This window comes from Accipiter gentilis, chromosome 23, assembly GCF_929443795.1.
Source record: "Accipiter gentilis chromosome 23, bAccGen1.1, whole genome shotgun sequence".
NCBI lineage: Eukaryota > Metazoa > Chordata > Aves > Accipitriformes > Accipitridae > Astur > Astur gentilis.
In genome coordinates this window covers 3,131,739-3,150,337 of record NC_064902.1, presented here as the reverse complement: position 1 = coordinate 3,150,337, position 18,599 = coordinate 3,131,739, and the positions used below count along the sequence as shown (strand labels likewise).

General features: G+C 39.9%; 1 protein-coding gene across 4 annotated transcripts in view; it reads right to left on the bottom strand.

The window, feature by feature from the left end:
* VGLL4 (vestigial like family member 4) overlaps window positions 1–18,599 on the bottom strand; it is a 92,188-nt gene that overhangs the window by 14,645 nt on the left and 58,944 nt on the right. For 3 of the 4 annotated variants that reach the window (XM_049826796.1, XM_049826795.1, XM_049826797.1), the window contains one exon: window positions 10,600–10,789. In XM_049826796.1, coding sequence (XP_049682753.1) covers window positions 10,600–10,789 — 190 coding nt within the window. Of the gene's footprint in view, window positions 1–10,074; window positions 10,547–10,599; window positions 10,790–18,599 lie in introns of those variants that run through there. The other variant, XM_049826798.1, reaches the window with a different exon arrangement.

Sequence of the window (18,599 nt, the reverse complement as noted above, 5' to 3'; positions counted from 1 at the left end):
TTCCAGCATTTCAGTATTACCACAATCACAAGCATCTAGGTATAATGGGACATTGCAGTAATTATAAAAAGTTTCCTAAAATGCACTATGATTTCTGGAGTGTAAATATAAGCCCATTTCATCTCTCCCAAGTTTTGTTTAACTATATCTAGGTAGAAACCAACAGCTGAGTACAACTCCCATCAGCTCTAACTTAGTTTTCAAGGACTGAGGACAAAAAATATTCAGCCTCCTGCCGATCACGTTAACCAAAGAGATGAAACTTTCTGGTCCTCTAACCTGCAATATGGTGTCAGCGGCTTCCCTGTTCTAACTACTGTCTAGCAGCCTGTCAGAGGAACAGAACATTTCTTGGAAAGGAGACAGGAGAAGTAACCAAAACTTTAAGATTTATCTAATCCAGCCACCTTCCCGTAACTCTCTCAACAAAGAATGACAGTAGCTCCAGTTGCCTTTGAAAAACCTGCACAACACACTAGAAAAAAGCGTAAATTAAGACCTATTTCTGACAAGTCTGAAGACCAAAAGATGGAAGATGTGAACATTTCAGAAGCTGAAGAAGGCTCTGCAGAGGATGCAGTCTGTCTTTAGAAGACACTGCTACTACAGTTACAGAAAGCACTTTTTTTTTAGAAGATAGTTTCAGTAAAACTGCAAAACTCAGACATATCAATGCACATCAGAAACTCAATCCTGTGGTTGCCAGTCAGGACCCAGAACTAAGGTCTCATTTCTAGCTCAAAAGTAAACTATACAGAAGTCAACGTAGCATCTGGGTGCTTGAAGGCACAATAATCTTAATTCTGAGAAAGTCAGAAAAAGTCTGAGAAAAGTGGAGAAAGTGAAGCCTGCCAACGTTCACATCTGGAGAGCAAGTCAGGCTACTGCATATATTGGGACAAACAGAACATTATCTAGAAAGGCAAGTCACCGCTGGAATGGAAACAACAAGTATCCATGCAGAGATCTGAACTGTTTCAAGTCCTTGGAAGGGAAAAACATCCAGAAAAGCAAATGATAAAAGATGAGATGAAAGGGACACTCCAAACTTTCCCTAAAATTTCTAACAAGCAGGAAGGAAAATCTGACAGTGTAAGGCAAGAGCAAAGAGGCTTCCATGAAAACAGCTTGAAGGTCAGAGGGGTTACTGGAAAGATTCAGAGGCAGCTATAAAATGATTAATTTGTACCCAACTGCAATGCCCACCCAAACACCTCTGACAGACATTTCCTCTTACGTTCTACCAATTCATGTCCTGGGTCACGTGCAGCTTTTATAATTCAGCCATATTAACATCCTTTTGAAGTCAAACTTGGCACATGCAACAAACCTTTTATACTGAGTCACTGGAAAATACTGTAAAAACTATTTACGATCACACAGAGAAAACTATGGGCCAATGTCAGGAGAAAGCTTGCACATAAAATAGACACAGCAGTGGGTCATGTCCTAGTGCAACAAGATTAGCCACATACATGTGTGCTCAATATTGCCAGGGTACATCAGTCTGTTCTGCAGGCTCTGGGAAAACTTGGTGGTGTTGAAAGCCAATGGTGAAACTTTGCAGAACTGTTAGAGGAAATAAAAAATGGCAGTTACATTTTCTTATAGTATTTTCTGGGTTGTTCCTTACAATATTTTCTATTTTTTTATTTGGAAAAAAAATACTTTCATTCACCACTCAATGCCTGTCCCGCAACTACTTTTGTAAAAGTGGGTACCAGCTTAAGTCAATCTGTGAACCCCAAAGTTTCAAAAGTCTATGGGATTTTATTTAGTTCAATCACCTAAAAGACTGCATCAGGTAGAATCTTACGGTAGAGGAGCAGATTAATCGTTTTCTTCAAACAGATGATGTGGGAAGTAAAAGATATCAACAACATGAGAATAGCAATTTTATTTAGTAAGAGCTTTAACAACACAAGCCTGTCTCTGAAAATAAGGTCACAGTGCTGGAATTAACTGTGTCAAATCGTCAGGAGATGGGATTATAGGGCTTTCTTTTCCAACTTCCAACGGTTCTTACGAGAAAGAGGGAAAATGGCCTGGATTGTTAAAGCTTACAAATTATGGTCTCTATCCAGCAGATACACAATGTAACGTTAGCTGATGTGAAGCAAGAAAAGCTGAGAAAATACATTAATTCACCTTCAGACAGAAATTTCAAAAGTTCTCAAAAAACCCCAGGCTTTAGACCCTTAGACTGAGAACAGTGTTTAAATAACTGGTTTTGAGAAATGAGATTTTTTCATGGGCTGTTTTATAAAAGGAATAAACATTTCATTAAAAATTTACTGAAGCTGTTTGTAATTGCTAATAAAATCTGAATTACTGAAACCTCTAGAAGTACTATAAATACAATAACAGCTTCATTATATTTTGCACAACTATTCGTACCAATATAGTAAAATAATTCCTTTGAAAAAGCTGATAACCAAACTGACCACAGCAGTAGCAGTTAAGCATTTGAAAGGGTACTTCTGCAGTTAAGGCGCTCATGTTAACCATCAAGTTCTACAACCAACAGTATCCTCTCACAGCAACTTTTGGTTTAAGGGAGACTTTAGTTAGAAAAGCAAATGTTCAGGGGTTTTGCTCCCCCCATTTTTAAAGTACTGATTTAGGAATACTAAAAGTTACTGAGTGATGTGACAGAAAGATTCACGAAGCATCATTCCTTATCATTCAGGCAGCAAGAAGTCAGCCATGTCCACACAGCTCGAACACACATGCTACAAACAACTTGGACAGACAAGGACTTGGAAGACAGGACTTCAACAGGAAAATACGAATCGACCTTAACTTGACTGTAATCTGCGACTCCTCCATTATTTACAGTAACTATACATCTGTGCCACATTAAAGGCTACACGAAGCAGTAATTAAGAGTGTGCCGAGACTTCTCCCCAGATGTTTTGGAAAGTTTTTCTCGTGGCTTACCAAACTCAACCCACCCCTCTTTTTCGTTCTAATCAGGTATTCTGCACTCAAGTCAGTGCAATGAAACGAGTGAAATCCAGTTCCCACGCAGCTATAGGCCTGCAGGTACAATAAGCCAACGCATATACTCTGCTTTCGATGTTCACATTCCACGGTATTTTAGGAACAATATTTACATTGTGAATGAGAAATCTTGGAGAGCTGCTGAGCTGCAGAGTTTGTTTACAGCGTTAGCGGAGTTACGTAAGAAATTTAAAGGACGACTCCGTTTCAGTCAAGCAATATGGGCACGGCTATCTAATTCAGTCAGCATCACGGCAGCTACAAAGCGCGGCCGATTCCGGCAACGTTTTCCACCGGGGGGAAGCGGTCAAATAACTGAGGTCAAACCCTTCAGCCTTCAGTGGCGGCAGAGCCCTTTCATTTCCCCCGTCATTTTCTTTCGGGATAAACCCTCGCCGAAAACCCTTCGCAGCCCCGGGGCGGGCGGGCTGGGCGGGAGGCGGGTGGCCGCCCCCGCCCCGCGCTGGCTGCCTCAGGGCTGGCGGCGGAGCGCGGCGGGGCGCAGGGGGCCGCCGGCCGGCCGGCCGGGGCCGCGGCCCACGGCCCGGGACTAACCTCAGGGTGAGCCTCGCCCGGGCGCAGGAAGGCGGCCGCGTCCCACCCACCCCCCCCCCCCCCCCCGGCCCCGGCCCGCCCGGGGCCTCACCAGCTCGGCGAGCGGCTGAGGCGCAGAGCGCGGCCCCCGCCGCCTCGTCACGATAAGAGTCCCCCAACGCCGCCGCCGCCGCGCCCGCCCGGCCCCCGGGCGCTGAAAGGCGGCGAGATGCGCCATCAAGATCAATCAGCCGCCTCCCCCCGCCCCCGGTCAGTTTTGGGGACTCACTGGCAATGCCATGAGCTACGACCTGCACGCTGACCGTGCCCCCCCCCGCCCCTTTTCTCCCTAGCCCCCTTCGGATTAGGCGCCAGGAACCGGGGAGAGAGGGGGAAGGGCCGGCTACCGCCGGGGGCACTTGCTTGAAATGCAAAGATGGCCACGGATGGCTAGAAATAGCCAGAGGAATACTTTTCACCTTTCAACACCAAGAAATAATGCCATTTATTCGGAGTCAGCACTCAGCAATGTTGCAGGAGTGAGTTAAAGCCAGTTCGCGTGTTTTTGTAGCGCATTACAGCATGAGAGAAAATGAAAGGAGACTGTCCAGTCCAGCACTTTCATTCTGGGGGAAAAAATTTACTTATTCAACTAGAAATTAATGTAACATTTTATTCCAAACCTTACCCTGACAGAGTCATTGTCTATAGCAACCGTGTCCACAACATTCTAATTCTCAAGAGCGCAACTTTCTAGTAAATGGTACATCTGTCAAACTGCAGGAAACATCTGGGAAAACGGTTAAATAAAAAGAAGTGAGATTAAACCTTTGTTTCCATATGGTTACGATATACATCTAGACTGTGTTTGTAAATGTTCCTGGTTCTTTGCTTGCCTCTTGCTCAGATATCAGACTTGTGGATTGGTGTTCAGTTTTACCCCCATGTAGATAACACCATAACTTATGCAATGTAAAATCTCCTTTTAATGAAACCAAAGAACAGCCCCTCGGGTAAAAATCCAACACCGGGCTGGAGGGATTCGTGTTCTGTCCCTGCGTGCACAGGCCTCCTCATCACCGCCAGTATGGGGGCGATTCCTCCCGTGGGTGCTGGAACCTCTGTACAGCGATGGCACAGCTCTGGGCTTCACCAGGCAGCTTGGAGCCTTAACCTACTATGGAAGTTTCATGCTTCTTTGCAAAAGGAGGAAAATGAAAGTGGAAAACATTATCTCAAAGCAGCATTCTGGAGCTAGCTAACAAAACCTTTCTGTTTGCAAGTGGAAACACCTGAGCTAACATTGCCTGATGTTTCGAGTACTTAAACATATACCCAAATTTTGACAGATCAGGTCTTTTTGCGAAGGACTGATAAAGCTATCAATCAATTTTTAGCCCTGAAACTGTTCACAACAAGCATTTCACATGTGCTTGGCTACACCCTCCTGAACTGAAAGGGACTTGAGTACTTTCTCAAATTCCCCCTTGGATAAGAACTTCTGCAAAACTCAAGTGTTAAATATTAACTCAGATACATTAGCTCTTTCAAGTCCGTCTCTGAAGGTTCCATTTAAAGAACATTTGTTGGAAACAATTTAAGAATAATTTTGTGTAGTGCCAGATCTCCATTAATAAACAAGAAAATATATCTGATTGATTTGGTTCAGCATTCAAGGAACGCATACAAGAAAAAAAAAAAAAAAGAATTAGAAAAAGCAGTTTGAAACCTGCTCTGTAATCCTTTGTCCACTGTAATCAACAAGAGCCACATTGTAACAGCTCCACTGGCAATACAGAGGATTTCAGCTTCAACAGGACTGCTTTGAAAACACCAGGTTAATCCTAAAATACTTCAAAGGCATATTTGTGCCAAGAGAACTCAGCAAAGATGCCTGCAAGCAAATGAGAGACATTTTGGGTGTTCTGAGTTGTGTGTGTTGGGTTTGTGTTTTTTTTTTTCAATTCCAATTTGTCACAATAAAATGACAGTGTAAACATATTTCTTAATACCACATGAATTTTGGAACCAAAAAAAGCAGTAGTTAGCAGCAAAAGACTTTTCAGAAAGCTCCCACGCTACCTCTGCAACCCAGTTCTAAATCTTTGCAAGCCCCGCTCGGAGCTGGAGCCAGCTTCCACCACAACAGGGACCTGATTTTCTCCAGAACATTTCCACCCTGCATTCTCAGCTGGGGTCAGGGAATGGTAAGGAGGAAGGTGACAGAGTCCTCCTCTAATAAGGAGCATCGTTTATCAAGTACTTCAGATCTTACTCAAAATTCCTTGCTTTGAGCTACTACAAGCTTGAAGGGGACACAGCTGACCCTGCTTTGAGCAGGAGGTTGGATGAAATGACCTCCTAAAGCCTGTTCTAACCTGAATTATTCTATGGTCTTCGAATCCAGGTAACTTTCAGGACATCTTAAAACAGATTTTTTTAAAAAGGATGCCAGGATAATTTCTATTACAGTGTCTTTAAAGTGAGCAAACTCCATTGGATATTAAACTGATGATATATGGCAGCTTCCAAACTCCAGGGATCTAGTCTGGCTTTATGGATCAGGTTTGCCAAGATTCTTCACTGTAACAAAAGCAAAGACACAATCTACAATTGGAATGGAAGTGTCTGGGTCTGTATGGTTATGTCCAAAACTAAACATCATCTTATGCGATACAAATTAAACTACCTTATTCATGTGTAGACCTTTCTCTTATTACAAGAAAAAGCCAAATTCTGTATCACACAAATTAAGAGATGATTATTCCTCAGACATCTACCTAACAGCTGCAAACTTTTGCTCTAAGATGATTTTCATACAGAAATTATCACTGCGATCCAAATGCCACCAAAGCAAATGGGAATTGTGACAAAGAGATTGAGGGGAAAATATTCCATTCACAAGCCTGCCTGTCCCAAACCAAAAATGCTAACTTCCAGCCTGATGCACTCGACAAGCGAACAAAAATAATAGTCCCTTCCAATACAAATTCAAACAGCCAGTTTCACGTATAATTTTACCAGTAACACAAAATCTGAATCCTTTTGAAGAGGTCAGTGACATCAATTCACTTTAACCTTAAATATAGTGATGTGATCCCACAGTTTGCTAGCGTACAAACTATTTTTAAAATTGCTACACCACAAAGTATAAAGTATTAGCCATAACCGTCCCTTGCCCAAAAGCAGTTACTTATTTGCTAGTTCCTACCAAAAAAATCAGAGACGCAAAACCAGCCCAGTGTAATTTCTTTTTTTAAAAAAATTAAAAATGTCGCGCTCTTGGCATTTACTCCTTCTCTTCGCTACTTGGCAAGCGAAACGCCCCGAGAAGAAGCTGCTATCGGACCGCTCCGCTCCCTGCAAGGACTCTTACAGCAGAACTGGTGCCCGCTGGGAAAAGGCTGATGTCAGCTCTTAAGAGCTCCCTGCAAGGATAAGGAGGCCTTTGTTTTCAGCTGAACTGTGAAAATGAGAAAATGCCTCCAGCCTGACAAACAAGAAACCCACATAACGCAGGTCAGGCCCGAGACCTTCACTTAAAGGTACAAGGCACTTCATTCACGTTCCCCTGACATCACAACGCCCAGATAGAGTTAATTTTACACAGCAGTTGCCATGAAATGTTACATACACCTTGGAAATATAACAAAGCAGCTTCGTTTGTTAAGACAGACTGGTATAGCTCTCCAGCCACTCTACCCATGCATAAAGCGCTTGTAATTCTTATATAAATCAAGCTCCTAATTACTCTTCTGCAAATCAAGGTGATTTTAGTGAAGTCATAGGAAAACAAAGGCACGTTTCAACTTGAGGCTTAAAATAAGCTTGCTTCTCCTTTACAAAGCACCAGAAAATAAAGTATGGTACAAAAAGCACGTTTTACTTCAGCAAGATTATTTAGCGATTACATTTTAAGTAAAACATTTGAGGGACACACAAGAAAGTGTGAAATGAAAATAAAGCAATTTCATATTACAGTGCCTAGTTTTTAATTTGGGGTGGAAGTATTTGTTTTTCCCAAGTAAGGAACTTATGGGTGTAATCTCTATGACCACAAAAATACAGAAGCTGTGTAAATACAGTCCAGTAAGCTGCTGTAAGGTAGGCAGTTGCACATATTGATTTTTAAAAATTAATCCACAGGGTCTCAAGTATATTTTATTACCCTGAAGCTGAAAATTATCTCCTCTGAAAAACAGAGCCTTTGATAAATGGTTCTTTGCACAGGAATTCCATTACATATTTTAGAAACATAGTAGGATTGCCAGGGCATATGATTCACTCTACTCCAGAGACTGTACTCCAATAGTTGTGTTTTTCCATGATAAAAGTAAACATACCCAAGTACAACTCAAAGAACCTAATCAAAGGAGATACATCAGGGAGTTACACCTGAGCAGGGAGTATCTCAAAGTATTCAATTTCCAAACAAAAGGCTGGCATCACTGGATTTCTAATAAAATATCCAAAGCATTTAAATGGATCCATTCCCACAGAAGCACAGTGACCGAGACACCAGGGTGCTGGTACCGAAGAGTTAACATCAAAATGCTAACAAAAGGTTCTACCATTTATAATGACCACAATACCCTGGTGTTAACAGGATGAATATACAACTGCTCCACAGTTCTACCAACGCAATCACAAAGACCCGAATGTCTGAACAAGAGCTGCTTGCGGTTATAAAGACTTCTGTCTTCTAAGCGCTGACTTCCAAATGAAAAAGATCTGCCCATCTGGACATTTAGAATAATTGAAGACATTCAGCCAGAGGAGTATGGATTTAAACACCGCTATGTGGCAAAGATGTGTGGTCTGTAGCCCTAATATTGACTGGGGCAGCTATGCCTAGTTTTCTGTCACCAATTCTTTCGCCCTATGCTTTCAGGGGACTTTGTCCTGAAAAGTTCAAAATACAGAGACTCTAAGCTTCATCTTTACAGTCCAAATCACAAAAATGTCTCTGCTATCACCAAAGATACCGTGCCATCTAGTCTCCCCATCACACTCCACATCTCGTATGGATCTGGTTTTCTAAACTTCACGTCAAACTTACACTTCTAGAACTCCCAAGTCACTACAATGTGACTGCCATTATTGTGTTCCATAAAATATTTCTTTCCCCAAATCTACTAATTTTCTTTACTGTGAGCAAGTCAAGCTTCTACAACACACTTCCCACCTCCAAAACAAAATTTTTAGAACAGTCCCACAAAGTTTGAGTAATCCATTTCTGTTGTTAAACCAAAACATCATAATCTAAAAAAGAGGGAAAATATGAAAAACAATAAAAAAAAAATAATTTGATTGGTGGTGGTGGGAGGGAAATGGAGGTAAAATTTGGAGAACATTTGTGAACTTTTCTGATTTATCTGAAATATATAGATATTCAGCTATTTCAGATATATCACAAAAGTTTGAGGTTTTGCAATATTCAGTTAAAGGCATATTTTCGTACGGCCAGATCAAACTTACAAAATAAAGTAGAAAAAAGATGGCCTTGTGTATGCTATTGTAGATTATGATTCATCTGCAGTAGATGGTTTAACTGAAATAGATTTAGTCCCATCACATGAACACTAGGGCAGACAACCAGTGCTTTTTACTATAGGAAGAAAAGATGCACACTTCATATACAAAAATCACAGAAAGAATCTATTGAGTAAAAACGTAGCACACTCATACCACGTATAAGTGAAAACATACCATACTGGAAAAGATCAGATAGCTTTAAAATACATCTAAGGGATCACAGTAAATAACTGCCTGTATCTTTTAGTTTTGAACCTTCATTGCACATGAGTCTGTTGGTTCAGACTTCATTATTTTTATGGCCTCCACTGTATAAAGTGTTATAATGTACGTAACTGCCAGCTGTGTTTTATTTCATCACCAGCAAGTGAGTTCTAAAAAAAAAATAAATTAAAAAACCCCCACCTTTTCCCACAAAGTTACATAACAATTCAAAAATGCCACAAATTTCTTCAGCTGTGTCATGTACATATGCCACAGAAATGCAGCATACTGTTCTTTCCAATACCAGCATTCTCAGCTCCAAGGAAAGGCTCTAAATAGTTAAGATTTTAAGAGAAAGAACAAGGTATGTTGTAAATAAGAAGCCTCTTTCTGCTTGTGAGCTTTTATTGTTTTGCACTGCTTCAGTGCTGGATTCCTGATTTGTAACAAATTCCAAGACTGCAGACTACAGGCCCAGCCTCTGACTAACACTATAGTGATTTATTTGAGGATAAATACCTCTGTCCACATCTTATGACTGAACACAACAGTCCACAGCAGCGTGGAATGCGAGGAATGCAGAGGCTGCAGGAGCTGAGGCAGCAGGGAAAGGCGCACAGCTATCGGGCTGCCCTGGACTGCTGAACCGCTCGGATCACTTCCTCCAGTCAAGAATGAAAGGAATTCTCTAAGCCTGTAGTTCATGCCAACCAGACTTGCATTCCCAGGAATGAGAACACAGCAAGAATGGCATTTGATGATTACCCAACACATGCACCTAACTCATCAACACCTTACCTGTGTGAAAAATTCCACATCTGACTGTCAGAGCTGCGGTGCAATCCTTTAAGTAATGTTTAGCAACAACTGCAGCTTGCCCAGTTGTCAAGGCAGACTACAGAGCAGCTGGCTCACAATCTCCTGGCCTCAGAAAAATGCAAAGCACTTCTGTTTCCCCTCCTTCTGCTTCCCCACCCCCATCACAGCAAAGAGTACAGAGCTCTCAGAATCAGGGGAAGTGAAAGGAGCAGATTACAAAGAACAAACGAACAATACTTGAGAAATTGCAAGGTGAATACGTATGTTTTACTATAAATAGTCAAGTTGAGCTAATTCCTGTTACTTCATGCTGTATGAAAACAAAAGAAAACAAGAAGTCACCCATCTAATCACACCAGCCTTTGTGCAAATCTTCCACACAAACTGGAACAAAGGAAAAATCTAGCACAAAGTTTTAGACACAGTATGATTTTAGCACACACAAAAATGAAGAGGATAGCATTAAATTCTCTGAACCAGCGGTAACAGAAGCAAGACACTTACAGATGCGGATTGAACATTCGACTCATTTTAGAAACATGGTCATTTTCACAGTCTAGCTCATCATCCCCTTGGTCCATGCTGAGCTTTCTCTTGTTGGGACTGATAGGAGGAGGGCCTGTTCGATGGTTGGTTAGAGCAGAGGATACTGGAAGAGACTGCATTCTGGGCTCACCTCTTAGAGCTGCTTCACCTGCAGGAAGACAAGTGAGAATGAACACGACAGGGAAAAGCAAGGCAAAACAGCATACTCTTTGAAAACATTCCTGCAGAAAAATTTCCCAACCAGATGTCAGGTCTGCAGAGGCGCATTTAACATGGTTGTAAGATAAATAAGGCATCATAAACCATACCTTAGTGCTTTATGCTGGAATAAACAGGTGAAAAAATGTAATATGAGAGGGGTCAACTCACCCCAGATGATCCGAAAGGTTGAGCTAACGCATCTTTCCAACAGCATTTTTATTCAGAAGCATTTCCTTTTACAAGCTGCCATTCCAACACTGAACTTTCATTACCTCATTCTGTAAAGCATGACTATTCGCAATGAAACACGCTTTGTTCCTTTTCTTATGGTTGTGGTTATAAATTCCAGGGCTACAGTTCACATTTATGCCAAATATTCAAGATCTAAAACTGAATAAACGTTCAAATTCTTAAATGATTCCTTTTATAAAAAGCTATCCAAACCAAGCTTGTCTGGTATATAACTATGCAAGGTAAAAATTAGGGAAAAAATTGGAACTTGCTGATGCAAGTTTTAAATTTGTCCTTAAATGTCCTTCTCTATACTTTTAAACTACGCTTGAAGCAATGAATGAAATAGCAGAGTTCTTCAGCAGAAGAATCACAAAATTTCAATTTTAAGAATGCTAATTTTCAACTAGGCAGACTGATGGTAGAGTACTGTGTAGATTATACATTTTATATAATCTAACACTTATCAGAAAATGCCTTTCACAGCATATGGGAACTGTGTATAAATAATTCCAGAAACGATACAATTAGCTTGCGCATAAACATATTCACATATTGTTACTAAGCATGCATTAAAGTGTGACCACAGTACTTTTCCCATTTCAGTTAAATGTCTCACTAAATGTACACCCTAAAGCACAGTGCTGCATTTCACCAGCAGTTACGGATTTCACTGGAACTTACATCCTTACAGCCACAGGTCATACTTAGACCTCATAGGGATTTAAAGATGTTAAAAAAAAATGCTTTTAGGGCTTCATAAGGGGCTTGGAGAGGAGCTAAATGAACCAGGGTTACCTATTCTGGTAATGTCCCTGAAATAGCCACTTCTGCCAGAGTTTAAAATTTGTATTTTTCCTACACTGCCAGAAGCATTTTGTTTTCTACATGGCCATAATTTCCAGGACTAAAATTAGGATAAATTTAACTCCATCGACAGCCCTGAGGTACCTGACAATGGAAATCTTTGTATGCCACCACACATTTTCACATCATTGCCGAGGCAGACGATTTATAAAATGCTGCCCTAATTCCACACACGACAAATACTATTTTGTTGGAAAAAGAACGAGTGAGGAGAAAACCTCCTGAATGTTTACCAGTAAAAATAAGCATTTTGCCAATTTAGTCAGCATAATATAAACTAGCAAATATACACTGACCTATAACACACCACAAGTCATGATTTCTATTAAAGACTCTGGCACCAAATCTAAATAGGAACTTTCCATCTCAGCTCTAAATAGTAAAAACTGTGCTCTACTGCAAAGGGTCTAAGACAGACATCCAGACCCTCTCCTGTTCAGAACAACCAAAGTGTTAATTGGGAAGCCCCCCACAACCACTCTAACATCACAAGAGCAGCTTTTATCAAAAAGACCTCCCATATGAAATAATCTTCATATCAGTAAAATTTCTGCATTTTTTTCTTCAGCCTTTATATTTTGCCAGTAGAAACCTCCACCTACATAACGATCATATTCTAAACGTACTTAACTTTAGAAGTAAACCACATCATACCAGTTTCTCTCGGTGAGGAATCTCCCTCACTTCTACCTTTGAAAAAAGTAAGTTAATACCAATGTCAAAGGATAAACTTTCATCGACTAAGTTTTATGATACTTTCATCCCACCCATATGCAATCACTCTTCCCTCTGCAGTATCTCATATCACTTCTGAAGACTCAAACACAAAATTCCACAAATTCAATGTAGGCACCTAACTCCTACTGATTTCTCCTGAGCAACTCCTGACAGAACATGCCAACTTAAATATCCACGTAAAGGTAACTCTGGTGTTTACAAAAGACAAAAACCTCTAGACATTGTCTAATTTAGTACATTAGAAACTTTTCCTCTTTCCCAAACAGCGACTAGGACCCTGATACTACACGATTACCTCAATGTTCTTTTTTTTCTTTCAAAAGAAGTTATAAATATTCATCTTATTATATGCATGGTAATGACAGCATTTATAGATGAACATTCAGATTGAGTACAAAATCTGGTAAAAATGCTATTATTATTATATGTTGGAAATAAAGAAACTGATTTTAAAGAAATTTAGCAAGGAAAGGAATGGCTTCTAATTAAAGCTTGTCAAATTTGGTAATGCATTTTCCTAATTGTAAAGTAACATGGTAATTATGCAGGGGACACCAAGGCCTTCAGATAGGCTGGATAGTTCTGATATGTTTGTCTGCAGCACCACCGGGCCACTCGGCCAAAATTAAACAAATTAAGCAAACTTCAAACAGGTGGCAGTGGTGAGCAGGTAGGAGCAGTAAGAGCTCTTAGAGGACAGGTTGGAAGATACTGAGCACCTCCTCCTGAGCAGAAAATACAAGTGGACAGTGCTTAGCATCTTGCATGGTCCACCATGCAGAGACACAAGGCAAGCAGAGAACAATACCAAACAAAAAAGTCCAGATAACAGGGTAGGATCAAGAGGAAAAATATCTCTACGTTGTTCACGGGGATAAACTGCATATTCCTACACCTGTATTTGTACTGCACCAGGGGTTCTCCTGTAGCCCATAAGTTTGATTAGGGCTTAAACTGCTTTTTATTTAAATAAAAAGGCATCTTCTTTCCCCACTGCTTTTCTCCTTACCAAACCTGAATTTAAACCAGAGAGGGAGAAACCACAGCAGAGTCTACCACAGAAAATGCTGTTTTACTGACTAGATTTGTCTCCCCCAACTGACCACACTCCATGGTAACCAGACTCGCATCATACAGCTGGCAAGACAACACTCTGATAAAACAACTGTGTTTTATAAAATTCCCAAACTCCAGTCTTCAAAATTCATTACTGTGACAGTTTGTGTCTGCACTGCAACTGAAAGCAGAGATAGCAAACACATTTATTGTGCCTCCTATAATACTTCTCTTTGTTTCAGTAAGCAGCTGGTGTAAGGCACTCCAGATCTGCTGCTTTCAGACAGTTCTACTTACAACTATTCATACTAGTCTCCATTTTTTTTCTTCTTTTTTTTTTTTTTTTTTATTAAAACTGTTAGGCAACGTGATAAAGCACAGACAAGCTGAACAGAGATAACAACGTGACGTAGTGTCTGCCTATATAGCAGTACTGCAGTAGTGCACTCAGTTGACAGAAGTCCATGCAGTCAGCTAGAATGTTCTTTTATTTTAACCACTTACAAGCCTAAACTGAAAGTGAGTCAAATTAACACGTGCAAACTAAATGTTTGTAAAACCAGCATGGTACTTTTCAGGAGATAGTTCTCTCTATCTTTTCAGGATAGTTCTCTGTAAACAGTGATCTTCAACACTGTTTGCATTTCTCTTGTGGTTCAGTCAGCAGTATCTGTGTCCCTACTGAAATGCCCATGCAATACAAACATCACAACAGCAAAAGTCATGTTTTTACAAGTGTGGATTTGATAGCAAGACACCAGAGAAGTCTTAAAATATGTCTGAGAACTCCAGGAGTTACCAAAGACTGGAAAAAAAAAAAAAGAAAAAAAATACACACTATTTTGGCAGCTAGCTTCCTTCCTCTCTGACCTAGCAACTCAGTATGTGCTGCACTAAGTCATGGCTACCATATCCTATTCCCCCTCCCAATTTCCTCTCTCCTGCTGGCTACTATTAATGCATAAAATCTGAGCATTAATTACACTCCAGAAATGAAAGGCTTCATCTTTCCTGCTGAAGATTGACATGATACAGACCTTAAGACAGATTGAAATAAAACTCTTTGAAAGAAAATTCCAGCACTGCCCTTGACCATTTTACTTTTCCGTTCTGCATCTGACAAATGGATTTGTCCACAAGAGTAAATTTCTGACACATTTATTAACTTGGAAAAAAAAAAAAAAAAAAAAAAAAAAAAAAGGTAAGAATAAGAATTCTCGGTTGTTGGTGTCTGTCAACAGGGTCCTTACCTTTAAGGTCTTGGATTGAATTACCATGACCTCAGGCCACTCAATGAATAAAACCATGGGCACAAGCATTTAACAGTCTTTAATTAACATGCATTACACCTTTAATTACCTTTTCCAATACCTCCATGCAGACAAACTCTCATTAGTAAACGGAGTTGCCTCATGTTCTCAGGGCCAGACATTCCCAGGAATCAATAGCACCTGAAGATCTTCAAGGGCAGTTTACTGATTCAAGATCAAAATTTAGCCCTCATGACATACAGAACTTTCCTGCTGAAAAGCCAAGACACTCACAAAAGCTATATATATGTGAAAAAGATACTATAATGTCTTTTATTTTCTATTCCTATATTCTAACAATCCTGAGGAGATTAAATCACAAATAAATTGGAATGAACTCAAACTATTGCATGTTTTCTTCCACTATCTCAAACACAGAAGTCAGTCTGTGCCAACATAAATTGGGATAAATGGCATAAAAATTCCAATCCATGCACAAAAATCACATGATTTGAGATATCAAATACCAAGCAGGGAAGTCACCGCAAATTAATTCAACAAGTCATCAAAACAAAAGAATCACAATGCAGTACCACAGAATTAATCTGCAGATCTTGTCAGCTGCCTAGTTTGGGTATTACTTCACAGCATAGTATACATTGTAAGAGAACTGATATCCTTGAAATTGTGAAATTCCCCAGAAATTAAATCTGTGTAAAATAGTTAGACTACAGACAATCTTAAAAGTATGTAATTTAATGCAGATTTACTTAACTTGCTTGACCAAAGAAAATGAATTAATCCATTCAGACTCCTCAGTAGTAAATCTTTGGTTCATGAAAAAAGATATCCTAAGCAGCAGTCATAAATTATATTTATTTATATAATTGCTGAATATTTCTATAACCCCCACTCAAACAAACAAACTAATCCCTTATGTAAAAACATCATTTTGTACCACTACTTCATTTCTGGATTGCAGTTTCTATAAAAGATATGATTTAAGCTGAGCTTAAGTAAGATTTAATTCTGCAAAGTAGTCTGCCAAACACTGTAAACAAAGTCACAGTAGTCTGTATTTCCTTTGTAGTACATAAAACAGGCCTACCTGGAGAGCATAATAAAACAGCAAACTACAGAAACAACAAAAGAATAAGTATTAATGAGAACAGCGTAATGATAAAACTGCTATGAAATTCAATTTTGGAAATATTTTTTATTATAATTGACAGATTTCTTTCAGCAGTCAACTTACTGATTCACTGATCTGACAGGTATTTTACCAACTTTATTGTAATATGGCAAAAATCTAATTTAGTAGAAACCAAAGAGTCACATATACATGTACAGAAAAATTGGCAAAAGCCTGCTCTCCTCCGTTTACAAAACACATGAAAAGCACTTACTCCTGGAACCAAGCTCTGGCTACCACTGTGCAGAAATATGTATGCCAGAAAACCCATGGCCAAAACTAAAATACAGTGATTAAATCAACTATTCTGTTCTGGCCCCTCCATCTGACCATGCCTGCCAATGAGGGACACATTATGCTTGACACTGCAAGCAAGAACATAAAATAGCGACCTCTGCATTCAGTCATCTCCACCCACTTTTTCCTCCTCTTTCGTTCAAAAGACTGCACAAAGAAACGCGTTTAGGTACAGTGGTATCACTTGTAGAGTGCAGGCATGCTTGCTCGAGGATCCTTTAGAAAACATCTTGTTAATCAGAGCCGAGTAGCACAGTCTAAAGCAGATTTCAGCCTAATAGGTCTTGAAAATGCTGTGTTATATACAAAACACTAAATTGCAACAGGCAGAAAATGGCAAAATTGCCTCCTCAAACCTAACTCTTTTTGCTCCTTTAAACATACTGTAAAAAACTGACATCATCTTATATTGTCTCTCATCATACTGTAAAAGCATAGCCATACAAAATAGCATGTGCACACTCTCTCTGTTACATAAATTGACTTATACAGATAACTGTTTCAGTTCTACAAACTACATAAGAGAAGTAAAAAGTCTCTGCTGACCACTTAAACTGTGATCGAAATAAATTCTCTTCACTCTGCTATCCAGGTACCAACTGAAAGAGTCTCCTTTTAATTCATTTTTGGTGTTGAGGAAAAAAAAAATTAACTGTAAAAAAGTATCTCTGTAAGTAGGCAAGAAATTGGTGGCATGGAAAGAACGGCAGCAGATATGCCACAAAGGAAGCAGGATGGAGTAAGTTTTAATACTTCTGTCCGGCAGAACTCCTTAATATTTCCTCTGTCAAATTTCAATTTTCACACCTCAACAGTTGCGACTGTGGGGCTGTGTTCAGTTCCAACCCAACAATGAACTCAGGCTTAGGTCTAACTGTAGAGCATGAGACTACTTCACACATTTGCAGATGTCCCTTTAAGATAATGTCCCATTTAGCTAACTCTTGCAGCACCTGTCTGAGCTGAAAGTCTAAAAAATGTTCCTTTCTTCTGCTTAGAGTACCCGTACTTATGTAAACTACGGCTAAAAAAAGATTCCAGTTATCTGGCAGACACGATTTAAATGCAATCAATGCTAAACTACACTAATCTCCAGATAAATAGCACCAGGCATGTCTACTGTACCTGCTAACATCAATGTCAAAAAAGGATTTCCCTCCATTCAAGACTGAGGATGGGTTTTTTGGTCAGGAAGCAGGGTTGCTCCCAAAGAGCACTCCTTTCTGAGCCTTTTTGCCAGCTCTTTGCAGGAAAAACCTGTATCAAACATCTAATGTCGGTTAAGAGGGACTAAAAATGAACACAAATTACCATTTCATGTTTGCTCAATGCATTACAGAGGCTCATATGAAAGAAAGGCAAGCTGCTGTGCTAAGCAGAGCTACCAAGTACGACCGAGTACAGAAAGCAGCACGTGGCTTAATACAGCACTGTGCTTGGGCCACCTGGCCCTGCCAAGTAATATGGGGTTTGGCACGCAAGCAAGACCTAAAGTAATTACAGAATAGTGGACTGTCCTACACAGAAACATTGTCACTCTCTGGCTAGCCTTGTCCTGTGACTGTATATGGCCAGGTACGCACAAACCTTGTTCAGGTAAAAGCCACGACAGTAAATATACCCGTGCATAAAGGAAACGTCAAAAGAGCACCAACGACGAACCACCCTGTGTTAGACACTTCAAAACTGACAGTAATACCTTGCTGAATAAGCTGATGAAGGTACAACTGCTGAAGTCCTCAGACTAATTGTACTTCCTACATAGAAGGCTACACATTACTTTTATTTGGTGCAGAACAGCATGACCCAACAAGGGCATCCCAAACAAGGGAGGGGACAAAAGAGAAAGGAAGACAAAGGGAGAAGTAACATTTACATTTTCTGCAGAAAACAGTAAGTTTCACGTTCTTTTATGTACTTAGAAAACATGACATTTGTATTTACTGGGCAGCAAAAAGATATACGATCCATTTAATTCCCTGGCAAAACCTACTGTATTGTTAAGTACTGTAAGTAGTTCTGGTGTATCCCTACACCACACTCCACGTATAGTAATACTGAAATTTAGCCATTTAAGTTTCTTCAGTGCGAGGTAATGTCTTCTCCTCCATGCAGCCGAAATCTCT